The 26,745-nt window shown below is 42.2% G+C and overlaps 1 protein-coding gene across 1 annotated transcript; it reads left to right on the forward strand.

The window, feature by feature from the left end:
• The first annotated feature begins 16,331 nt into the window (after positions 1-16,331).
• Positions 16,332-25,519, forward strand: VMA21 (vacuolar ATPase assembly factor VMA21). The gene is made up of 3 exons (XM_044235001.1): positions 16,332-16,493; positions 20,966-21,075; positions 21,691-25,519. Exons 1-3 carry the CDS (start codon positions 16,441-16,443, stop codon positions 21,831-21,833), a joined length of 306 nt encoding a protein of 101 aa, XP_044090936.1. The 5' UTR covers positions 16,332-16,440; the 3' UTR covers positions 21,834-25,519.
• The last annotated feature ends 1,226 nt before the right edge of the window (positions 25,520-26,745 follow it).

Here is a 26,745-nt window from a genome sequence, read left to right on the forward strand (position 1 = left end):
AAATAAATAAATAAATAAATAAATAAAATCTTTTAAATCCATAAATAAGTGTTTGTTGTTTTAAACCACTGAGTTTAGGGGCAATTTTTATGGGGCAATACAGAAAAATATAAGGTCTGCTTGCTGGATTTATCTAAAGAAATGAGACATCTCTATAAAGATGTATATGCATATATACTGATCATATTTGTAATGGTGAAATGTAACCTAAAAGTTCAACAACAACAGAATGGTTAAATAAATTGTTACTTTACATAATGTGATATCAGGCAACCATTAACAATAACAATATACCATAAACATTAACAGGATAATAAGGGACTACAAACCATACTCTGTGCCCATAAATTTCACAACTTCAATGAAACAGAAGTTGAAAAGATACAATCAGGAAACTCTACACCTACTAAGTGAATTGAAGGGAATTGAGTTAAAATCTTTCCACAAATTCAAGCACATGAATTCACTTTCACCTTTTACCAAACATTTAAGGAATATGTAATGCCAATTCTACAAAAACTATTCCAGAAAAGAGAAGACAAGGGGATACTTCTTAAAGTAGTATATGATACCAGCATTACTCCAACACCAAATCCAGACAACACGGTATAAGAAAAAAACTAAAGTAAACTAAAAGCCAATATGTCTTATGAACAGAATGTGAAAAGCTTCAACAACAGTAGCAAATGAATCAAATAATATATAAAAAAAAACAAGGGATGTTTACTCTGGCAATGCAAAGTTGGTTCAACATTCAAAAAGAAATCAATGTAATCCATCACACTAATGGTCTAAAGAAGCAAAAATCACATGATGACACATCCATTTGTAATAAAACTCTCAGCAAACTAGGAATAAAAGGGGATTTTTCTCTTCTTGAAAAAGGACATCTACAACAGCAGCAGCAGCAACAACAACAGCAAAACCCAAACAGTACATCCCTAACATCATAATTAACAGTGAAAGACCAAATGGTTCCCCAATAAGATTTGGAGTATAAGAATGTGCACTGTCATCACTCGTACTCAACATCATATCCAAGGCTTTGGTTGATGCAGTAAGGCAAGGACAAGATATAGGAGGCTTCATATTGGAATGGAGAAAATAAAGCTGTTTATATTCACAGGCAACATGATTGTATATGTAGACAGTCCCAAGAAATCTACAGAAAAGCTACTGGAACAGAATACAAGGCCAATATACAAAAAGTCAATTGTGTTTCTATGTAGTAGCAAAAAAATAGCAAAAGTATGATTTTGAAAAAAGAACAGAGTTGGAGTATTCATACTGTTAAATTCCAAGATTTATTATAAAACTATGGTAATCAAGACAAGGTGGTATGGTGAAAGACCCAGCATGTAGATCAACTGAATATAACTGGTTTTTGACAAGGTACAAAGACAATTCAAAGGAAAAAGAATAGTTTTTTTTTACCAAATGGTCCTGGAACAATTGACCATTCACATGCAAAGTAATGAATTTGGACCTGTGTCTTGCACGACTTACAAAAAACTAACTGAAAATTGTTCAATGGCTTAAATGTAAAACCTAAAACTATAAAATTTCTGGAAGTAAATATAAGAGAAAATCTTCAAGACCTTGGCTTATGCAAAGATTATTTTGAGAGGATAAACAAAGTATAAGCCATAATAGAAAAAAATTTGATGACATTTATAAATTGGACTTCATCAAAACAAAAATTATAAAATTGTGTTCTTCAAGAGATCTGTTGAGAAAATGTAGAGATGAGCCACAGGCAGGGAAAAAATATTTGTGAAGCACATATCTAATAAAAGACAGTGAATCAAAATCTGAAAAAGTCTCTAAGTTTGTATGGTTCCCCAAAGTCATGCAGGTCTTAACCCCTGGAGCCTATGAATGTTACCTTATGTGACAAAAAGGGACTTTGCTAATGTGATGAAGTTAAGAATCTCGAGATGGAGAGATTATCCTGGACTATCTGGATGGACCCTAAATGTCATCACAAATATCCTGATAAGAGGGAGGCAGGAGGAGATTTGACTACAGAAAAGGAGAAGGCAATGGGACCACAGAGGCACAGACTGGAGCAACAAGGCCATGGAATGATCAGCAGCCACTAGAAGCTGGAAGAGGCAAGAACAGATTCTCTCTTGGAGCCCCCAGAAGGAACCAACTCTGCTGACACTTTGACACACATAAGACTCGGTTTGTACTTCTGCCTTCCAGAACTGTTAGAGAATTTATTTTGGTTGTTTTGAGCTGTTTAATGTGTGTTAATTTGTTACAGGAACCCTAGGAAATTAATGTAGCTCGGCAGTAAGCAAACAGTCTAATTACAACATGGACAAAGATTTGAACTGACACTTCACCAAAGAGGAAGTAAGAATGGCAAATAAGCACATGAAAGAAGCTCAACAGCATTAATCATTAGAGAAAAAGTGAATTAAAACAACAGACAAACTGGTATTGCCAGAAGGGAAGTGGGTGGCGAGAATGGGTCATATAGGGGAAGGGGATTAAGAATAGACTTATCATGGGGCACTGAGTAATGCATAGAAATATTGAATCATTATATTGTATCATGTGAAACAAACATAACACTGTATGTTGATTATACTTCAGTAAAAATAATAAAACAGAATTTAAAACAATTTTTGAAAAACCAACGAGATACCACCACTTTTATTACAGTGGCTAAAAATTTCCAAAGAAATAACCATGTGGAGCAACTAGACCTCTCATATTTTGCTGGTGGAAATGCAAAATGGTACAGATACTTTGGACAAAAGTTTGGCTGTTTCCTACAAAGTTAAACACACTTTTACCATACAATTTAGCAATCCCACTTCTAAGTATATACCCAAGAGAAATAAAGACATAATCATTTGGAAAAGAATCTTTACATGAATGCTTATAATAGCTTTATTTGTGACCACTAAAAGCTGGAAGCAACCCAAGTATCCCTCCACTAGTGAATGGATAAACAAATTATAGTACATCCATATGATGGAGTGTTATTCAGCAATAAAAATAATAAATTACTGATAAACAGGATTGTGGATGAACCTCTGAAAGCATTATTCTAAGAGAACTAGGCTAGACACAGAGGTCTCCATACTATGTGATTCCATTTATATGACGTTCTGAAAAAATCAGAACTATTTTGACAGAAATCAGACAACTGCTTGCCAGGAATCTGATCTGCAGGTGGGAGAAGGCAATTTGACTACAAAGGAGCAGAAAAGGACTATTTGGGATAATAGGGAAATTCTCTCTCTCTCTCTCTCTTTTAAAGATTCTATTTATTCATTTGACAGAGAGAGACACAGCAAGAGAGGGAACACAAGCAGGGGGAGTGGGAGAGGGAGAAGCAGGTTTCCTGCTGAGCAGAGAGCCCAGTGCGGGGCTCCATCCCAGGACTCTGGGATCAGGACCTGAGCCGAAGGCAGAGGCTTAATGACTGAGCCACCCAGGCACCCCTGGAAATTCACTCTCTTGATGGTGGATCTTACACGACTTAGTAAGTTTATAAAAATTCATAGAACTGTCTACCTAAAAGGATCAATTTTACTATAAGTAAATTATACCTCAATAAATAAAAAGATACTTCAAATTGGTACAAACATTAAGTTGAAAAAAAATGGCAATGTAGATCAATGTTTACGGACATTGGAAATTGTTCTTGTATCCAGTTAGTAAAAAAAAAAAAAAGTTTGCTCTGAAAAACAATCTGAGGGGTTTGAAGTGGCGGGGGGGGTGGGGGGTTGGGGTACCAGGTGGTAGGTATTATAGAGGGCACGGCTTGCATGGAGCACTGGGTGTGGTGAAAAAATAATGAATACTGTTTTTCTGAAAATAAATAAATTGAAAAAAAAAGGAATAGCACAAATATAAAAAAAAGTTTACAGAGAAACAATTAAAGAAAAACAGTGTGTATGTACATGTGTCCATATGTTAATATATCTGAAAGAAAATACATAAAAATATTAATAGTGGTCATCCATGGATATGAAGATCTCTCACTCCTTCCTTCCTTCCTTGATATATGCTTTGAAAAAGACATGTTCTCTCTTTTGACCTAAATTTCTGTAGTAGCTAGTTGATAATACTATAATAGCATTTTTTTGGGTCTCAGGGCCTTTGTACTTGCTGTTCCCTTCCTGTTCCTTTGCCTGGGACATGGCTTGGCCCATAGATTCATTCAGATTGAGCTTGAATGTCACCACCTCAGAAGCCTTCTCTGTCCCCGATGACTGGAAAGGACCCCATCATTCTTAGTCCCCTTACTCTGCTTTATTTCTTCTTAATGGCAGTGTTCACTGTGCTGACATTGTCTTAGGTATGTATTATGTTCTTTGCTTGTTTGTCCCCGTAGAATATGAGCTCTGTGAGGAAAGATCTTTGGTCTGTTTTCTTCACTGTTGTTTCCTCAGCATCGAGAACAATGCATGGCACTTGGTAGGTACTCAATAAATATTTATCGAATAAATGGTTGAATGCATGCTACAATGTGAGGCTTCTAGAATTTGTCACCTTCTCAAAAACATTCATGACCTTGAGAAATTTATAATCCAACAGCAAGGAAACAACCCAAAAGTGAAACAGCTACCCCTTGAGCCTCTGCAAGCAGCACTGGGATAGAATGAAGGGGAGTTGTGGAGTCCAAAAGTGAAAAGGGGGATTTGGGGTTGGCAATGACCTTTGTGTGACTAGAGTTGCAGGGGTGCCAACTGAGAGGCCTCTCATAAGAAACCTTGCCCTTGGAAGACACCTTGAACTTATAGCTCTTCCTGGAGTCATTGCCTCCAAGAAAACCAGAAAGGACTCTCTCTGAATCACCCACAGCAAAACCTGCTGTACTTCATGCATCATTAAGAATTCAGGGCCCTCCCAGTCTGTTCTACCAGACCTTCCAGGTAAGAGGAAGCTGAGTTTAGGGAAAAAGTGATGTAGGTCCAGGGAGTGGAAAGGCTGAGCCAAGCTTTGCACTGCAGGTCTTCATTAGCTAAGCTACCTGAAGGGCTCTGGCTCCCTCAGCCACCTCTGTGCCAGCTGCAAGGGTCCAGTGTGCTCCTCAGAGGCCCAGCAGCAGCCAAACTTGGCCGCAAGTGTTTACCTTGCAGACTTCCGCACCTCCTCTAACTCAACAGCAAACAGCTTCTCACCCTCAAGGCACCTGGTCTCTGAGAACTCTCTCGAAAGATCTTTTCTTGGTCCCAAAAGACATTCCTGAGCACAAGCAACCTTGGGTGCCTTAGTGAGACTTGGATAGTGAGATGGCCTCACCCCAAGCTGCAGGTTCAAGTTGATGCAGTTGACAAACAGGTCTCTCTGCGAAGCCCGCAGTGACCACAGTACCTAAAATTGCAAGGCCCCACCTGCCTACTCCCAGCTTCCCTGACTTACTTTTTTCTTCATGCATAATTTATTACCTCCTAATGTGATTGAGTTCCTTTGTTGTTTCTGTCCATTGTCTATTTCTCTCCATTAGGATTTAAGCTCAATAGGGGCAAAAATTTCTGTCAGTTTTTTTCACTGATGTATATATTTGCAGTGCCTGAAGCAATCGCCAAGATTAACACAGACTTTGTGCTTTGTGCAGATCACTGTTCAAAGCACTTGGTGTCAATTAAATCACTTAATTTTCACAAGAACCTTTAAGGAAGGTACCATTATGATCCCATTTCACAGATAAAGAAACTGAGGCACAGGGAAGTTAAGTAACCTATCCAAGGTCACATAGCTAGTAAAGGACTAGCTGGTATTTGAACCCATGTATATCCTTAACCACTATGCCATACCACCAAAAGCCGAAACAAAACAGTACCATGCCCATAGTAGGCCCTCAATTATTGAACAAATGGTTGAATCAATGGACGGAACTGTGAAGTGTTCCCCCTCACGTGGGGAATCTGGTCTACTATTTCACCACCACTCCACCACCCTTTGTGTGTCTCTCTCCCTAGGAGGCTCTCTGGATAATAAAACTTTGTGTGTTTTTTTTCAGTTCTCAACAATGCTTCCCCATCTCTTCCCTCCCCTCTCCCTTCTTTTCGTGTCCTTCCCTCCCCTCCTTGCTCCCTCCTTCCTCTGGGCCTTGTCAGAGGCAGAGTGCTGTTTTGTGAAGGGGATTCGGGTAGGCAGCAAGCCTCTCTTTCAGCTCTCCCTTTCTCTGGGTGTTCTGCTGGGCTCTCTTAGCACCTATAGTCCCTGGGACTGGAGAAGCAGCAAGTATGCATGAAGCAAGTTCTCTGAGTTTGGTAAGTGAACAGTGGGAAGGACAATCTGGGCAAGGGAGAGAGACCCAGCACACCAAACTGGTCCAAAGCAGACTAAGGTAAGTTGAAGAAGAGGACTGCTAGGGTCTTGGAGATAAAGAAGTAGGACTTGGGCATTTAAAAATCCTTCTCAGAAGAGGTGGCATTTTAGCTGAACTTATTACATGGGCAGGATTTCGAAAGTATCAGTGAGGAGCACATTCCAAGTGAAGACAAACTCAGGGAGCCCTGAAAGCCGTTGGATTTGTAAATTTGGGACACAGCATCCCCAGAAGGGGTGTTGTCCATTCAGAGCAGAGACTAGGCTGGGTTTTGTGGGCCCTGCTTGTTTGCCAGCACCTCCTCTACAAAGATGGTCCTTCCTTGGGCTTCCATGTCACCTCTGAGGGAGATGTGGGCTAGTGTTCTTGACTAATGTTCTCATGTCACTGTTTCATTTCCAGCTCCTGTCTAAATTGCTATGTCATCTTCCAGCTGCCCTTGTGTCTAGTTTAAGCCCTGCTGCCTTGTCTGGGTGAAGGAGAAGGCTGATTTCTCACCCCACTCTGCTATTGCCTTGTTTGGCCCACTGTCAAGCAGGTAGCCATCAAGGCTCTGGTAGGTACTTTCCATGTGCCAGGCCTTAGGCTAGGAAAGACATGCTCCTCCCCTCACCCCCAAGCCAGAGCCTTGGCTTTGCCATCTGGGAAATGAAAGGGTTGGATTCTGTGATCTTAAAACTTCCTTCCAGCTGCAACATTCTAGGGGGATATTTGAATGCCCTCCTTTTGAAGCTCCAAGTTCTGTAGGAAGATGATTATCATAAAAATGTTTCCAGGTTGGTGCACTGGCTTCTCTCAGGGCCTCACTGTTTGACAACCACTGTGAAGACTTAAGTGCTATTTACATGCAAAAATGTTTTACTGCGGGACACCATCGTTATCCTGGTGTCAGGGGCCAAGGATAACACCCCATCACAGGCCTTCCCTGTTATATGAAGAAAGAAAGATTCATTCACTCATTCAGCTAAGCCCAAATGTATACACAAATCTGTACTAGCTGCTATAAAAAAATATGCCTGATCTCACCATGGGCTCAGAGAGCACAAAATCATCTGATTTGGGGAAGAAGGCCCTGGTCATCTAAAAGCAATACATCCTCCACAACAGCATGAACGTCCACCAAGGGTGAAGATAGCTTTGTACATCAGCTCTAATAGGCCAACAGATAGAAAGCGATTCTTTAGAATGAAAAGGAACAAACTTCCCATGGCTTATGTTCTTGGGTCCTGGTTCTCCAGCCCCTTCTGCTTTCTACTCACTCCTAATTTCATCTTCCTTCCCTGTGAAAGCCCTTCAAATACCTGAAGGCAGAGCTCTCCCTGCTCTTTTCTTCCTCAGGCTACATAGCCTGTTCCTGAAGCCATTTGTCAGGTGACACCTGTGTGAGTCTTGCTGTTGTGTTTCATCCTCGAAATCTTTCTCTTGCAGCAGATCACAAAGCTGCCGGTGGAATAAAGACAACCTAAGCAGTGTGCTGAGATTGTAAAACGAAGAAAGAAATGACTTGTTTCTTCGAAAAGGAAGTATACTCTCAAAAAAATAGTTCTTCAACTGCCACTTTTCTTTGCATATCCCGGAAGGGGCAGAGAGTTCCCGTTAGTCCCACCCACATGTAGTTCTGACACCAACAGTTGGGTAAATAAGAGGCAACAGAGTCACTCCCAGCCCAGCTCTCTTTGTCTTGTGCCACATTATAACCCTGCCGTTTATTAGGTCATCAACTTCTCCTAACAAACCATTTCCAGGTAAGGTAAACTAATGGCCAGAAAGGGGCACCAACCTGTGTGTGGTCCCACAGCTAGGAAGTGGTGGAGGAACCCAGATTCATATCCAGGCTTTGGCTCCAAGTCCAGCTCTTTCCGGTGGTAATCCAGCTGTTTCCCCACTGGCCCTCTGTGTCTGCTTTGTCAATTCGTAGGTGAGATGCCACAGTGACCAGTGTGGGGACACACATATGGCTCTAAAAATCCACCGAAGACAGTACAGAGAAGATCTGGCAGCACCTGCATAGAGAAGATTTGAGGGGCTTGTTGACAGAGGAACATGTTCCAGCAGTAAAATGTGGTCACCAACAGGTGCTGGCAAGGTTATTAGAGGCCAGCGTCCACACAGCAGAGGGGATAGTTAGGCTGACCTTTGCTACTACAGAGGTTGGAAAAGCAAGTCAGGTGTCTTGGGAGGCACTGGGTTTCTTCTTTCTGGAGCTGGGGAATAAAGACTGGATAACCACTTGACAGTTTGTGATTCCAGTAAGTATTTTTGGGATCCTTTTGTGATGCTGTGAGCCTCCCTTGACCCACACATTCCCAAGGACAACATTTGCTCCACTTTGTCTAGTGGGGCTTGAGGGCTTTTTCTGAGAGAAGAGGTAGAGAATGGTGGCTTTCTTGACCGGGCCCTGGGATATGTGGAAAGGCAGATGCTAGTGCCATGTGTCCAGAAAAAGCACGAGGCACTAAAGTTAAGGTAAAGTGGGTGATGGGCAGCTGTTCTTGGGGCAGAACTTCCTAGGGGAAATCTTTTAACTACTATTCTCTCACAGTCAGATCTCAGCCTGACCTGGAATCAGAGGACTGAGTGCACAACTTCAGTAAATCATGATTTCTGAAAGGGCAGCTATTTTGTGGTGTAAACTTTTGCCTTCTCAGTTGACAAAGGCCTACTGATAGGCCTGTCTGGATGGGCTTCTCCAAGGAGCTGGTTGCTCTTTCACCCATTTTGACTTCCTCGGGCCTGAAGTACCAGCCTATCCACTACAGGGGAGTGTTGGACATAGTTCCTTGCAACAAAATCTAGATTTCCTAGGGCTTTACACAGTGGGGTGCTCAGAGCCTAGAGGGTGGGAGACAAGCTGGGAAAGCACCTCGCTTGGCCTTTAGGCATTTAAAGTGAACTTGGTCAGCTCTATACCCACTCTTAGGGGAAACACTCTGGGAACAGATCTTGTAAATCCTTATTCTACTGGCTTAATATTCTCATAGCAGAGTTTAGGGAGCTGAGAAACAGAAAGAGGGTGGGAGGGAGAAAGCCAGAAAATGGCCCTAGCAGGATTCTCAGTGCAGCTGACTGAGGGTGTAGGTTCAATGCACCAGCCATGTCCCCTCTCCCCATCTGTGGTCTAATGGATAAGGCCGGATGCCCCAAGTACATTCATAGGGTACAGAAGACATCACAGACTATCACGGAGGCCCCAAATGCCACAGGAGATATTGAGAGGAAAATGACATTTGGCAGGTGGCAGAAATGGGGGCAATGGCACTTCAGGTGGAGACAGCACAGGAGCTGCCTCCCAATTGGCACGTTTTCCATGTTTTCCAAAGTCATCTAGGGTGTTTGTGTGAGGGTTGGGAGAGGGAGAAGGAGGGAGTTTGGAGGGTATGATGAGGGGGAATAGGGAGAGGGGAGAACACTCTGGAGGGGTGAGTATGGCAGAGCCATGTGGACCTGGGAACCAAAGGAGCCAGCAAAGATCTTTGTCTTAGCGGCAGGTTCTCACATGTGTGTGTTTGGGTGCACATACATGTACACAGGCACACACACACACACACACACACACACACACCTTGGCCTTTAGCCATTTGATATAATAAGGGCAAATGCAAATTAGAAATAAGTTACATTCTCCCTGTGGAAAAGCAACTGGAAGAGATTCCCTCCTTGTCTTTTCTTTCACACTCTCTTTCTCTGTCCTTTCAAATGTATGTAAATTTTTTAAGGGCTAAGCCCCCTTGTCCCCTCACAACTCAATAAAGTTCCTTCAGGGGACTGGGAGCCAAACTCTTGCAATGTAATCCTCAAGGAACATAATGTCCTGTCTTCCAGTTTTCTAGGAGGAGATGAGCCTACCTTTGGCTTTTTCCTGACCGCAAATTACTCAGCCTATGAGATGTAATGGTTTGTATCCACTTAGCTAGATGAGATTTCTGTCTTTGCAATCCCTTCAGCTGGTGGCCTGTGACAAGCAGCACATTCTGGTCTCACAGCTATTCAGTGATACAGTTGTTAGCTTTCTCTTAAGCCTTTGTGGAGAGGTTTCCCGGGGTTGGGAGGAAACTATCTCTCCAGCATTGCACACAAACACACACAACTTCCACACCCATACTCATGCACAGCCACAGCTTCAGTGCACCTGCAGGCAGGTGGTTGGTGTCTTCTTCCCCCACAGTTTTGGGAAGAGCAGCCTGGCACCGCTCAGCCAGGAAGTCATTGGCTCTGCGTGGCTGGGCTGGCATGCTTTCTTTGTCTTTTATTGTCTTTTCTATGTTTTTCACATGGTGCCCACCAGGTACTCTGAGTCTGGCTTCTTCAGGATTTCATTTACCTGCTGCTACTCCATTTTTTCCTTTCTCCAATGTTTCTGTTTTCAACTCATTCATGGGAAATGAAAAAGTAAAAATGGAGAACACCAATCACTACGTTTTACGCCTGAAACAAACTTAATGTTATATACATTAATTATACCTCAGTAAAAGAAAATACGGACAATAGGAAAACAAAATTAAAAATGATTCCAAACAAAACTTAATTGCTCTTTCGCATTGTGAATTTGCTAGAACTTTGGGTTTCACTGGTACTTATCTCTTGCTCATTCATCAATTACGTATTAACTTCATTCAACGGATATTAGGAGTACAGCTTGGGCTGCGAGTGTCAGCTTTGTTGAATGAAAGAGCTCGGAGACACAGATCTCAACCCAGGGACCCCATTTGGTGGCGGAGCGCTAACATTCGTTGCGCCTCAGGCTCCCATCCTGTCTCGCCTCGCCCTGCGGCTGGTGGGCGGGACTTCCCGCCCGTCCAGGCCCCGCCCTCGGCTGGCCGGAAGGCGGTGCTGCTCCTGCGCAGTGCTGGAGTTGTCTTTGGACCAATCACGGCCCAGTAAAACTGAGGCGGGCCGCGCTCGCGCGCCCTCCACTGGCCCACTTGGCGTTGCGGAGGACCACGTGGAAAGCGGACTCCGAGGTCTCAGGCCCAGTGGCCTGCAGGCTCTCCGTGTGCGGTGTTTGCGGTGTTTCGGCATCTCAGGGTCTGGGCAAGACTCTGCTTCACTTCCTCCTCGCTGCGCACTGATTTCTTTGTTCTCCAACGGATCACAAGTACTCCTCCAAACCTGGCCCTTGTGGAGCACAAAGTATGTCTGTTTTGGGGTGTGGGCCTGTCCCGTCAGTCCTCAGGTTGCCTTTGTGGTGGCAGGCCTGTCTGAAAATCTCTTGGACCAGGATCCTTCTCTTTGGCACTGGCAACTGGTGTTCTGCCCCTCCTCACGGGTTCCCTTCATAGTAAAACCCCTGTGATGTGCCAGGGGCTTCAGGCCTCTAGGCTGACCTGTACCATGCTTGGCAAGTGATGGGGCCTGTTTCACTGTTTCCCAGGGTCTACTTTCCCTTTGCTAGAAGATACCCTAGGGCTCCCTTTAGTGCTCTACAGTTGTCAACTCCTGGGCTTCAGATTCTGTGGGGACAGCCGGGTGACAATAGTTTTCCTCCATGGGCCCCAAGTATTCCCTGGCTCCATTGGCAAGTCCCTCCACCAACTCTAAGATCCCAGCTTAGCTCTCCAGCGGATGACAGCATTGGGAGAGGTAGCCTGATGTAAATTTTAGTAAAGTGATTGAGAGCTGGGAGACAGGAGGTGCTGTGAGGCCTTCAACCAACTTCAAAATTTTCCTTGGCCCGAGTTTTTCCACCTATAAAATGTAGATGGTATATAAACTGTAGATTGTGAATAGGCTTTGTAAACTGAAGCAGCAGGCACACTGTTCTGTGCAGTGGTGGTGTCTGGAGGCCAGTGCAGATGAGATAATGAAAAGAGGCTGGATTCGAAGAAAAATTGTCACCCTTCAGTAAAACTTGCATTTCATTAGTGTTTGTGAAATAAATTAGTTAATTTTCTGTTGGAAGAGACATCAACAAATAAGCGAACGGCAACAAAACTTGCATTTCATTGCCCAGGGATTCCTGAAGGAAGAGTTTTTACTAGAATAACCCCAGCCAAAACCACTTATGTATTCTTTCTAGAAGTGGAACTAAGTTTTTTCACCAGGGGGCATATTTTACCAATTTGTATTAGAAAAAAAAATCACACCCCACATTATAAAGAAGCCAGAGTTTCTTTCTGTCCCTCTCCCACTCTCTCTTTGCCCACCCCCTTCTCAGGATGATTTTTATTGATTGTATGGTAGAGCTTATTTCTATTTTCCTTGTGGCTTAGTTTTTAAAATGTCACACTGTGCGAGGATGGGCTTCAGAAAGTGCCAGCTGGTGTTTCAAATATGGCTATTCCCATCCAACCCCACCACCAGCTACCTAAAGGAGGACTGCAGTGGGTCGGGAGGCAGGGTGAGTCAATAAAGAAAATGGAGGGATACTGCCAAACTCAACTTTGGGTGTACACTCTTCCTGTCACTGGGTTTATAATACAGAGATTTAAGACAATATGTACAATGGACAAAACATGGGACTGAGAGTTGGGAACTATAAATTCTTGAATCCTGTCTCTAATCCAGTGAGTCTGGGGCAAGTCACTACCCATATTTAGCTCTGTTTTCTCAACTGAACTGAAAGGGCCAGACTGGGGCTTTTGCTATTTAAGAATCATTTTCTGGTTCTTAGGGAATAAAGGAGGTGCCCCTTAGGGTTGCCTCCATCATGACCACGCCCCCAACATGCCATTTCATTCCCATGGCAACGGCTGTTTGGGCTTCACTGACCTCCAGTTCTTTAGCAGCTGCTGCAGGTAGGAGGTTGCAGGACTTTGTTTAGGGGCCAGAGTGCTAATTTCTTTTTTTCTCTTACAGATTGAATTTATTCTAAAAGTTCTATCTTCACCTCAGTGAGCTCACAGTAAATGCTGGAGGAGTGTGAAGTCAGCAACAAAAAGAGGTATGACATCTTTAGTTTGCTAAAAAACCTCAGACACTAATATGTAAATGAGATTATGCATTTTGTCCCACATCAGATCTCTTTTAAGAATGATCTTGTCTAAGTTATCACACAAATGCCACGCAGGCTGCTGATGTGAGAGTGTAAAAGTGCTGGTCTGGAGGCAGGATTTAAGCTTGGCCCCACTAGATAAATGTATGTTCTGATAACTCCCTTTCCTCTCTGGAACACAGTTTCGTCATTTGTAGAAGGAGTTTAGACTAATGGTATGGGCTGAATTGTGTCTCTCTTCCTCCTAGCCCAAATCCTATGTTGAACTCCTAACCCCCAGTAACTCAGAATGGGACCTTATTTAGGAATTGGGTTGTAGGTGTGATTAGTTGAGTCATACTGGAGTATGGTAGGCCCCTAATCTAATACGACTGGCATCTTGATAAAAAGATATTTGGATACAGATACAGACACAGGGAGAATGCCATGTGAAGAGAAATGCAGAGATCCAGGGGATGCTTCTACAAATAAAGGATCACAAAAGATTGCCCACAAACTACCAGAAACTAGGTGAGAGGCACATAACAAATTCTCCCTCACCATCCTTAGAAGAAACCAACTTTGCCGGCCCCTCAATTGCAGACTTTTAGCCTCTAGAACTATGTAACAATAAATCTCTGTTCTTTAACCATTCTGATAGAGTAAGTTAGACATGAGCTGGAGACAAAGGTGTTGACAGACACAGGACAAATTACAAGCCTGACGGCACAACATCCTGACTTTATGACTTTTAATATCCTGGTCTCAAGTCTTCTAATACCCTTGGGCTGACAGAACAAGAGCCACAGGTATAGAACTTGCACTCTTCTCTCCAACCTCGACCCCCAGGATAACCTATAGTTTTACACTGTGGTTTCAATCCCCACCCCTGTGGAGGAAAATGGCCATGACAGTTCCAGCAAGAACCTTCTAGGCCAGAAGACTCCCCCTCACAACTGGTAGGAGGAGTTACTGAGGTGTTACAAAACAACTTCAGTTGGAGACTCCCCCCGCCCCTAGTTATGACCTATAACCTATGCAAACATCAAAAGAAGAGACCCCTAGCTCCAGTGTAGTTGCCACTTCTGGGCCCAACCGACCTCCAAACTTGAGAATGCACTGTCCTTAGAAAACTGCTTTGTGCTAGGTACTTTCCTTCTGGCTAGCTTTATTTGTACACAGATCCTTTGTGGGGGATCCGAGAGACCTCCATGCACACAATGCAGACTCTCTCCCACCAGTAACAATTCAGTTTGCAGTTCATTGTTAAGGTAGCCCCAGCAAGCTAATACTACTATATCAGTGGCTTGCAGTCTTTTTGCTACCAAGAACCCTTTTGCTCTTTGATCTCCTGTGGATCCAGTTCATTTATTTAACAAATATTTATTGAGCACCTACCATATACCAGGCCCTTAATGTAGGCATTGGAAATACACAAAGTCACAAAGCAAATTTCCCTCCTCTTGAGCTTATTCTGTATGTTTTAAAAGATTTAGTCGGCGAAGTATATTACAGCTTAGTTTAGTAATAATTTGTATATTTTCTTATGAGATAACCAGAATTAACTCATCAATGTGATATAATTAGTGCCTAAAATCAAAGAAAGGTCATATTCTAAGTAGCTGTTGATCTCTTATGGCAAGTAAATACATGGAATTTTTTAGGGTTTTTTTTTAACATATTGAAAATTATTCTCAGAAACTCCAAGTATGGATCCCTAGGGGTACAAGAACTTCAGTATAGGGTGATTAGCTAGAGCAGGGGTGGCAAATTTTTTCCTGTGAAGGGCCAGATATTAATGGACTAAACAGTCTCTGTCCCAAGTACATAATATTGCCATTGTAGTGTGAAAGCAGCTATAGATGATACAAACTAATGAGTATGGTGGAATTCCAATAAAATTGTATTTATGGACACTGAAATTTGAATTTCATACCATTTTCATGTGTGGCAAAATATTAACTCTTCTTTTGATTTTTTTCAACCATTGAAAAAGGCAAACCCTTTCTTAATTCACGAGTTTCAAACTGTTTGCAACTGCAAACGTGCAGGCTGTATGTATTCACCCAGCTGACCACGGTTTGCCAACTCCACAGTTAAATTTTAATTTTGTGCTAGTTCTGGAATTAGATGATTTTGTCTCCCTAAGGTTCTAGATGAGGGCCAGAGAGGAAATCAGTTTGAACTCAAACCCAGGCTTCTTGCATCCCAGCCCACAGTGCTTATCACTGTTTTAAGCTGCCCTGTTTAGTTATGATTTCACATGCGGTCTTTGTATCCATGTGGTGCAGAAAATAGATGTGTGGTCAGCGGCCCTTTCCAGGCGTTGACCATGTAAGGGTTGTCTTCTTACTAGCTGCCAGTGGCAACCCTATTTTGTCAAGCCTGACCCTATGCTTACCGCACTGTTTTCGTTTATACCTCTCTCGGGTTGCGCGGGCCCGGGAGGCCCATCTGTCCCTTACTATTTGAGTTCCGGTTGTCTCATTGGCAGCTTTCTGAGCAGCTGCAAAATGTTTTTAACTTGAAGTGGAAGTTGGGGTCACTGGCATCGTCAGGTCCGGAGGTCACTCAGCAAGGGCTCTTTCCAGCTCTGACATCGACTAGCTTACGGACTCCGGTGAGTGTTAAACTAACTCCTCCCACTTTCCCATGGCTGGACTTTCACTGTTGGTAATAATTATGAGGCGTTTCTCAAGGGCTGGGAAATAATGTGCACTTCTTTTTTGTGTTGTCTTCAGACACTGCTTGGTTGCCTAGGACCACAGTCTTCTGCCGGTCGTCCCTCTTTGCGGCTCATCTGTTCGGGCAGCCTCGACACCGCAGCTTGGCGACGCGGTTCCGGAGGGGGACCAGAGGTGCTCCCGCGCGCTCAGGGGGCGGTGGCACCGCCGTCCACCTCGGAGGATCATGCTGCGAGGCAAGTCTCGGCTCAACGTGGGGTGGCTCGGCTACTCGCCCGGCCTGCTCTTCGAGCACAGACAGCTCTTCCCTGAGCGCGCGCCCCGGCGCCCTAGCCGGTAAGTCACGTGAACGCCGGCGCCGACGGCGGCGCCGGCGCCGCTCAACGTCACCATGGCGCGCCGCACTTGCGCATTGCGTCCCGCCGCCCGGCTCCGGCCGGCACTTCCGGCGCGGCACACCTCTTCGGGTCGCCTAACCGGGGGGAGTGAGTGCGGTCCTGGAGCCCAGCCCGCCTCCCAGCACCTGCTGCGGGCGCGGCTACACCATGGAGCGCCTTGATAAAGCGGCGCTAAATGCGCTGCAGCCACCCGACTTCAGGTAGTCCCGAGCGGGCCCCAGGCCGGGTAGGAGCCCTGACCGCAAGGCGACCTGGCCCTGGCCTGGAGTGGGGTGTAAAGGAAAGCCCGAACCGAGCGGGCTGGCCTGCAGTGGGCATGAGGTCTGGACCCTCGGGGCCGGGCTGCGGGCTGGGGCAGGGGGGAGGCAGGTTGGGGTCTCCATCGTCTACACGCACGCAAGCTGGGGCTTGGGGTCATAGGGTAGAGGTCGGCGGGCCTTCAGCTCATGCTTCTGTTCTAGCCCTTCCTTTCGCTGTCGTCTGTTTTTGCGATCTTGCTCTCTGCAGTGTCTCCCCACTACAGGGTGAGCTCCCTGAGGACAGGAACCCGGCCTTCTCCTTCTACGTGTCCCCTACGGGGCCTGCATCGTCGGGGCTTAAATGTTTGTTGTATGAATGAACGAGGGGAAGAGAGTAGGGCTTCCCCTGGTTTGAGACTACTTCACTTGGGGGAATTAGTAGAATGAGGTTTGGTGGCTGAGTACAACGGCCGTTCTGGCCCACTGTGGCCCACTAGCCTAGCCAGTGATACCTGGGTAGGCCAAAAGGTGGGGAGGGATTTACCTGCCATTTGATGATGACTTAACTGTGTGCCAGACTCAACTTAGGCTCTTTATTACATACCTTAGTAAAATTAAGAAAGTGTTCGCCCTTTAAAAAAAAAAAAAAAAGATGAAGTTACTCAGGATAAGTGACTTGCCCAAGATCACACAGTTAGGACACACAATTAGTAATTGTTGAAGCTGGTATTTGACCAATCCCACTGATTCCAAAGCCTGTAATCTTTGGAGCCCCGTGATCCTTTTCTCTCTCTTATGATGTCAATATAGATGTTTTTTAAATTACTTTTTACTAGGATACCAACAGATAATTTTGTCAGGTACACTTAGAATACAGTGTAGCCCTCCTACACCTGATTTTCGTGTTTCATAATGGAATTTGCAGTGAAATCTAGTTGCAGTAGAAGTCTTGATTGCCACAGAAGGGAAGTGGTAAGCTGTGTCTGCTACTGCTTGCTGCAGAAGTTCATATCAACTGGGTAAGCTGTTTAAAGAGTGGGAGAACAGTAAGATTCATCCTAAGTTATTTCTTTGTTGGAGGCCCACTTTAATTCTGGATTTTTCATGTTCTTTATTTCTAAGAAGTCTCTGTGACACCCAGTGAGAGAGTTGTAGAAGAAATCAGTTGAATGATACCAGTTACTTTGTTTTAGAATAATTCACGTGTTACACCCAAGCTGGCTTGTGCCTGCAGAACTGCCAGCTGTGGTGGGGATGTGGCTGGAAGCCAAAGAGAAAATATCCTGTTAACATTAGAGGAAGTTTGCTAGTTTTCAAAAGTCTGTGTACTTAACTTGATACTTAGTCCCATATTTGTGAGGTCATAACCCAGAATAAAAAATTTTGGAGCTTAGGGTAAAAAAAATGAAAAAGAGTTGAAAATAAACTGCAAATTGTTAAGCTGAGCCCATGCCTGGTATAAGAGTGTAGGGCTAGAAATTAACATGTAGATAAGACAAGACTAAGTTTAAGCGGTGGGATTGTAAATGCTTTTGTTTGCCTTAACACATTTTTGTATGGTATTACAGCATCTTTTCAATAATGATGTTTTCTGAAGGCCAGGTGAGATACTACGTATTTAAGAGAGGTGATCTGAAGAACAAAAGAACCAGTTAACACTCCCTTTCTCTAGATTCTCCAGCTTTGTTTCTTTATCAGGTTAGATATTTTAACTTTGCATGCCTAAATCACATACTTGAAATCACTATAGAAACACCCAGGTCATGTTTTGTGTTGGGATTCATGAAAGAAGTGGTCAAATACTTACGTTGAATTTATATAGACCTACTGTAGAGCTACTCATATTCTTTATGAGGATTACACAGTAAATTTCCCTAAAAGTTTACTACTAGTCAACAGTTTAAGGAAGCATAACTATATTAGATGAGGATTGTGTAGCTCAGTGATCATCGTAGGAGGATGTGTTGAAAGATGATCCACTGAAGTAGGGAAAGGAAATATTACAAACTACTATGTGAATTTATTTTAACTGTATCCTTTTTAGTATCTAGTTTCGCACATGTTTTATATTTTAAGTAATGAATTGATAATATGTGTGTAGATGATCTGTTCAAAAAAATCAGTATGCCCTTATATGGGCTTTGTGCTCAAAACTTATATTTAAGATGGATTAATAGTCAAAAAAGTTTGTAGACCATTGTTTATAAACCATAAACTTGAGATGTTCCCTTCCTTTCTGGGCTTCCAGAAACCTCCTTGCTAATCATTTACACACTTAAAAGAACCCCTTTGCCTGGATTTTTTAGGGCTCCAGAGAGATGTGCAGGACTAATAGGAAGCAGGGTGGCACGTTAAGTCCTGTAATAACAGGTATGAGCTAAGTGTGATGGCATCCCAGAGCAATGAGTCATTTCAGGCAGAATGATCAGGAAAAGTGCTTAGAGGATAGGCTCTTTTGAGGGGGACATTGAAGGCATGGTTAGCTCCTTCCTAAAGATACGGACAGGGGCGCCTGGGTGGCTCAGTTGGTTAAGCGACTGCCTTTGGCTCAGGTCATTATCCTGGAGTCTCAGGATCGAGTCCGGCATCGGGCTCCCTGCTCTGCAGGGAGTCTGCTTCTCCCTCTGACCCTCCCCCCACCCCCACTCTCTCAAATAATAAATAAATAAAAGCTTAAAAAAAAAGATACGGACAAAAACTGGAGCCTCTGAGGATTACCAGAAAGAGAATTAAGGTCAAGTGTTGACAATAAGCATAAAGCGTGAAGTGTGTTAAGGTAGTCTGATGATAGATTTAAGAGACGAAAAAGGACTTTAAGCTAAATGATTAAAGCTGTAGGGTTTACTGTGTTTACAGTGTACGTGGTGGTATGTATGAGGTACAGATGTGTCCACGGTTGCTGGAAACCTACTGTCGCTTCACTTTGCAGTAGTGCTGCTCATTTGTAGCAATGCATAGGACAAATCCTGACATATATCTACTTATTGAAAAGTCAGTGAAACAACATTAAGGAACATTTTGAAAATGGGGAAATAACTTTATTTTTGTATATTAATCTGTAGTCGTTTTTTATTTGCACACATTTTTAACATAATTGGAATAGTATATGTCAGGGGTTGGTGAAGTTCTTCTGTAAAGGACCAGATAGCAAATATTTTAAGTTTTGAGGGCCATATAGTTTGGTACCACTACTCAGCTTGTCCTTTGTAGCTCCGAAGCCACCTTAGATGATACATAAACAAATGGGTGTGTCTGTGTTCCAGTTAAACTTTATTTATAGAAATAGGCATTGGGCCCTTAGGCCTTATTTTGCAGATCCCTGATACACATAACACGATGTAGTTTGCCTTGTTCATTTGTCACACAAGGACTTTCTGAGTAATGGTCAGAGTTTTTTTTGTTGGATCCATATATTGATACACATCAATTGTGAAATCATTTTCTTATTATGGACATTTTTATTGTATCCAGTTTCGTTTGTGCTTTTATGTTAATCTTTTTTATATTAGTCTTTGTATTAATGTTTTAAGTAGCAGATTATCAGACTTGTTTTTCTTCAAGTATAAATTTGAAAAGCTTGATTCTGTTCTTCAGAATGGTTTTCTTGTATTCTGGATCAAAACTTTCTCCATTGGAATATTTCCTTGATTTTAAAATAACCTCCGGACAAATAGAATTCACTGAATAGAAGGTGTTTTGACATTAATTTTTTTTATGGTTTTTTATTGACATTAAGTTTTAAAAATATTATATTTATTTATTTGACAGAGATCACAAGTAGGCAGAGAGGCAGGCAGAGAGGGGGGCGGGAAGCAGGCTTCCCGCTGAGCAGAGAGCCCGATGTGGGGCTCGATCCCAGGACCCTGGGATCATGACCTGAGCTGAAGGCAGAGGCTTTACCCACTGAGCCACCCAGGCGCCCCTTGACATTAAATTTTTAATGAGTCCATGTTGCATGAAGACTTATCTAAGTTGTACTATAGCTATTTAATTACAAAGAAGTTAAGTTTCCTTCAGCTGCATCTAAATTTTTCTAGACTGCTTTTTCTCTGGAGATCTCTCATGCCTTGTTTGTACTGTATCCAGCTGGCCCTTGATAGTGTGCTTTGTGAAGGAACGTCATTAGTTGTTTTCTCTCTTTTCCTTTACTGTCTCCATTATATATTCTGTAATTAGGGTATGCTTGCATGGCACTTTGGACACTACAAACCACTTTCATAGTTTGACGCTTCCTCTCGCACTGGATCTGAATGGCAGTCTCTTGGGTGTTCTCTAGGTCTTTAGGATCTTCTCATTTTGAGTTCCTGACTTCTCTTCCTCTGTCCAGTGCTCCCAAGGCAGGGGCAGGGTTTCCAGCATCTTTTCTGTGGGTACAAAACCAGTTGGAAATGGCTGTGCAGGTTCTGATTTTCTCTTTGTTTACTTTCTTCCAGAAATGAAAGTTCATTAGCATCTACCCTGAAGACGCTCCTGTTCTTCACAGCTTTAATGATCACAGTACCTATTGGGCTATATTTCACGACTAAATCTTATGTTTTTGAAGGTAATCCTAAATGATAAAACAAGACATTTCCCCCTTAGTATTTTTAAGATTCTATGTGTTTATGATCTCTTTATATCTGTAAGCTGGGTGTTCTTAATTTGCTTCTTCCATCTGTTTCTGTTTTGCTTTTCAAAAATCATGTTGTTCAAGTGCGTCTTCCTTCATGAAATTAACTTGTTCATCATTGAGTCATTTTAGCGTGACAGTATATTTGTTGAGGGTTCTGTGAAATGGCTTGCAAGTTCTTTCTCTTACTATACCTCTGACAGCAAGACTTAGCTGACATGGGAGGAGGAATTTGGGGCAGTGTACATGGTAGCAGACATTAGTAGAAGACATTAGTAGACATTAGTAGAAAAAGAAAATGAAGTCCCCCTTTGTATGTTGAAGTCTGTGAGTGAAGCGATCACTACAGTTTTCACTCAGAATAATGTTCCTTGTGTATAGGAGGTATTCAGATCTTTAAATGAATACTTGATTTATCACCACCCAAAGTATTCCTTTTTAATTGCCTGACTGGTTAAATAAATAAATAGCTAATAAAAAGCAGTATGCTTTGTTTTTTGCACTTTGATAAATTTGGGAATAAAATGGAAACTTTTTTTCTCTTGATAGGCGCCTTTGGAATGTCCAATAGGGACAGCTATTTTTATGCTGCTATTGTTGCGGTGGTCGCCGTCCACGTGGTGTTGGCCCTCTTTGTTTATGTGGCCTGGAATGAAGGCTCACGACAGTGGCGTGAAGGCAAACAGGATTAAATTGAACGTCACCTTTTGATAGCATTAAATGGATTTTTAAAAATGGTAAATGTGTCTGGGGTATTAATAATTTCAATAAAGTTGAGAACATGTTAAAATCCATCTGAAGGAGTCACATTTGACTAGTGTAGAATTTGATCCTTCTAATGCAATGATTTGTATCATCAGTTTTAACTGTACGAGTCTCTCATTTGCAAATGAGAATTTGTAATGTTAAGTTGGTCACAAATAAGTATGTTAACTTAATTATACATTTGGGAAGAACTTGATTATCTCACAGCCAAAAATGTTTTACAGCATTTTGTCTTTTGGTTGGTTTTAAGGTTCACTTCTCTGGATTTGTTAAGATGTACACAGTGAAGGAAATCTGAGCTGGTTTTCACTGCAGCACTTTCCCTTACTTTTACTAAAGTCCTGGGTCATTGGATTCTAGGTTGTAAATTCCTGTGCGAAATTGCTTGAATTGTGGATTTTGGACTTCATCTGAATGTCACTGAAAATTTTGCATCGAGTGTAATTCCTAGTCAATAGGAATCTTTCTCATTACATTATTTCATGGGAAGACTAGGCCAGATCACACCCACACCCTTTTGTGGGAAAGGACTGGTTCATTGAAGGATCTAGGCAGCAAAGCAAAGAGATAGCTACCTGGGCACTTAGCCTATGCAGGCTACCCTGTGCTTTTAGGCTAACTTTTTAATGATCTGCTTTGCTCTGGCATTGAATAGTGAAGTAATGCTTTCATTACAGGGTTTGTGTAAACTCCCTTTCAGTTTGTTTTTCCTACTTTTCAGTAGTGTATATGGTAGGAATTTACATTTAGGTGTGCCCATTTTCACATACTTCATGAAAGTAGATTATTTTTATCATCCAGGAAGTATTCCTGGGATTGCTAGTCGAGTCTTTTTTAATCAGAGCTGTTATGCCCCAGGTGTATACAGTTCTGTAATCCTGAGGTCCTATCTGACGGGAAAAGACCCTGCCGTTTTACTTTGGCACCCTTAGTCTGTTCTTTCCAGCTACTTGCTACTACTTGCGTGCAGTCTAAAAACACACCTGGAGAAATGTGTATTGAAACAGGAAGAGAATTTAAATTCCGTGTGATATTTCCACCTGGAGATAAACATTATTTTGCCTTATATTCCATGTGCATTTCCTAATGCTCATTGAGCACACTAAACATTTGGTTTAGTTCAAATTCTGTTAAGTTCAAATTCTGCCTGTGTTGCCTCGCAGCTATTTACATTATTTTTCTGGATGAATGATATTGGCCATTTTCTTGAAAAAGCACATCCTACCCTTACTCCTTTTTACTAGTCCAATTTCCTGTTACTGGCAGTTCCTAATATAGTGGCCTTTGCTGTTTTTGCCATTACTGATTTTTCTGTTCACCCCTATTTTCGTTGTGCAGCTGGACTAAAGGAATAGGGAGGTGGTTAAGCATAAAGTAAGTAGGCATTTGTGTTTAATTGTTGAGAAAAAGTGAAAGATGACTATTTTAGGATTCTTATTTTGCTTATAGTTAAACATTGTCTGCAGTTTAAATATCTTTAAGTCATTATTTTAACTGTAAAGTGTTTTCTTAAAGACTACAGTTTTAGTATAAAATTGTACAAATTTAATATAAAGTTGTAGAATATCCTGGTTTAAGTTTGGGGTACTGTGTGGTGGATTTCTAAATGGTTGTCCCTTTAGAAGCCTTGTTACACGTAGAATTGTTACCCACCTAATTTCTTTTCTATAATGCCAAGGTTTTGTACTTTTGAGGTCTCATGCTGTTTGTAAAATAAGAATGCCCAACGTTAGATTATTCTGATTTCAGATGTTTGCTGAGTAGAAAATGATATGGGTGTTTTTCTGCAAGTATTTAAACCAGAGATTCATGCAAAAGCAGTTGTAATTTACTCTTGGAAAAAGTACCAAGTGTTTGAAAGTTAGGATTGGAAGCTAGAGTTGATATTTGAGATTGTTAAAGTACAGGCTTGTTTTCAAACCAGTTAATTTTTTTCCAGAGTTCTGTTAATTCACTACTTTGCTGCTGTTGAAATGACATATGGTGTTTGACATACAGATTTATTATTCAAGATGTCCCACTTATTTCCTCTTGCACAATGTACGTACTTCAGGATGTATAGAAAGGAAAGCTACAGTTGAGCCCTCATATGTGTTTTAAGATAGGACTATGTTCACTGTTGTTTGAAAAGGGATTGTAAGAATAACCTCAATTAGGAAGCGTAACTTGAAGTGTCAGCACGAGCTACTGATAAACACATTGCTTTCCCCATCTTACCTCCCATTTTGCGCCCACCTGCCAGAATATAATATTTTCGTTCCTGTTGTGCTAGAAAATGAAGTGTGTTGTAGAATGCACCTGATGTTATTAGCTCTTCAAGTGGATAGACACTGTTTTACGTATTAACAGCAGAATTAAGTTTTGAGCTGTTACTGAAGGAACTTAAACATCTTTTTAAAAACCTCCTATTTCATGGAAATCTAACATATACATTGTAATAATTAGGCTATTTTCATCATAAAAATCTCATTATCTTTGCCAAAAGAGCCAGCTGATTGACATGTTTGATATTTATCTGCCATTTTCATATAAATTTTATATGTACAGCTAAGAGTACCCAAGGAGACCAGTAAAAACAGTTAAATAAGGTGTACACAAGGAAAGATGATAGCCAAAGGTACGTGAAACAACTATCTAGTGTGTATTTCTCATCTCTAGACAAGTTCGTGTTTATTGTTTTATTTATGATCAAGTGAAGTCATAGACCATTGTTGGCCCACTTTATAAATGGTTCAGCAGTGGCACAGAATTGGTCACTTTTCTGAGGTCAGCAGCAGGTTTTCTCGGCTGTCAAGTGATGTGTGTCCTCCGACAGAGGAGTACAACTCTATTCAGATTCTACTCTTATATTGAAGATGAGTTTTGCGAGAGCTGGCTAAAGCAACACATTGATAACTTGACAAGATTTTTTTCTTCATTTGGCAGAAGGGGAAAGGGTAACCTGAGAAGCTAAATTATTTTCAGGGACTTTGGAAATCTAACAATAACTATTACATGTTAATTTATGAATAGTCAAATGCTTTATATATTCACTAAAATAGTCTGAAATTCCCCAATTTACCCTCATTCCTGGCCACACTTTCCTTTCCTGTTTCATTGCTTCATGTTCTTAAGAATGGATTCTGCATTCCTTTTAAGGTATTCTGTCAGTCATATTTGTCAGTTACACATGCTAGTCTTCCTTTTTCTCAAGTTCAGTGAACTCTCACTGGACAATAATAGCAATAGCTAACAACATCTGCACAGCACCTTACAGTTTGCAAAGAACGTTCACATATTCTTGTTTGAGTTTTGCATAGTGAATCTGCTACGAGATGTCTCTTGACATCCTTGCCGAAGATGTTAGAATCTTTAACTCAGTAGAGTCGTTGAGTATGCTGTAGTCTTTGAGTAGTGCCCTGACTAGGGATGGGGATTAGATGCGCTATTTTGAAAGCTGTGTTTAATTATTGAAATGGGGGGCTTGAGTTCTTTAGCCACTTGAATCAGATTTACTTTTGTAAGTGATACTTTTCTAACTGTTACCTGGATGGATTTTGTATCCATTATATTCCAGCCTGTAATTTGTATAAATTTACCGTCTGTTGTCATTAAAAAAGTGTTCGAAATGCGACTTTGATGTGTCCTGATTGAATGAATAGTAAGTTTATTAACATCTCTGTTTTTTAGCCCTTATTTGCTTCTATTTATACCATATAAAATCTATAGAGTTGTCAAGGGTAGGCCTTTATGCAATACTTGTAGACCAGAGGTGCTCAAACTGGTGGGGGTCTCTGAGGGGTACCAAGACAGGAAGGGCTGGTTATACCCACTATGTGGTGACCCCATCAGAAGTGGTGTGGCAGTGGGGAAAGAAAGCAGCATCTTGCCCTGTGGCTTTTTAAAGAAAATTCATTTGGGAGTGAATGGGCTTCAGGTACTGCTAAGGGAGTAATATTTGTGGCTAAATAATTAAGTTAGGGGGTAGTCAATTCCTTGCCCTGTCTAGCATGCTACCCCCTTCCTGTGCCAGTTGCCTTTGTCTGTGGCCCTCTAACTACCTTTTGGTGGTGCTCCAGCTAATTTCTGTGCTTCTGAGGGCTCTAGCTAGTTCTTAATGAATACTGTCCTCCTCTAAAAAAGATTTGAGACCTCTCAGTGTCCAAACATAAAGATGATATGTGATCATATATATATACAAAGGTACAGATTATAAAATGTCCGGGGAACTCAGGACACATAGAGTGGCATTGCAGAGACCACTGGAATCACCTTATAGGATTTACTGCCCAGACCTACCGAGTCAGAACCTCTGGGGGTGGGGCCTGGAATGGAAATAGTTGTTGGTAACAGGCCATATCTGATGAAGCCAGTTTGAGAACTGCTGCTAGAGATTGGGAATTGTTAATGTTTGTTTTTAATGCTAGACTGGGAGATGTTTGTATAAAGCTGGCCTGAAATAGATACTTTAATAAGCAAAGGTAGAGTTCTGCATAATGCTGTATATTGGAGGCTCTGCTTAAAATCAGGAGAGCTGGGGCGCCTGGGTGGCTCATTGGGTTAAGCCTCTGCCTTCGGCTCAGGTCATGATCCCACGGTCCTGGGATCGAGCCCCGCATCAGGCTCTCTGCTCAGCAGGGAGCCTGCTTCCTCCTCTCTCTCTCTCTCTGCCTGCCTCTCTGCCTACTTCTGCCTAGTTGTGATCTCTGTGTGTGTGTGTCAAATAAATAAATAAATCATCTTTTTAAAAAATCGGGAGAGCTTTCTTGGGTACCTGACCATCATGTTGACTTTGCTTCACTGTTTAGGAATTCTATGAAAACTGGTGCAGGGGACAGCCCTCTTAGAAACAGCTTCAGC

Source organism: Neovison vison, chromosome X (genome assembly GCF_020171115.1).
Source record: "Neovison vison isolate M4711 chromosome X, ASM_NN_V1, whole genome shotgun sequence".
NCBI lineage: Eukaryota > Metazoa > Chordata > Mammalia > Carnivora > Mustelidae > Neogale > Neogale vison.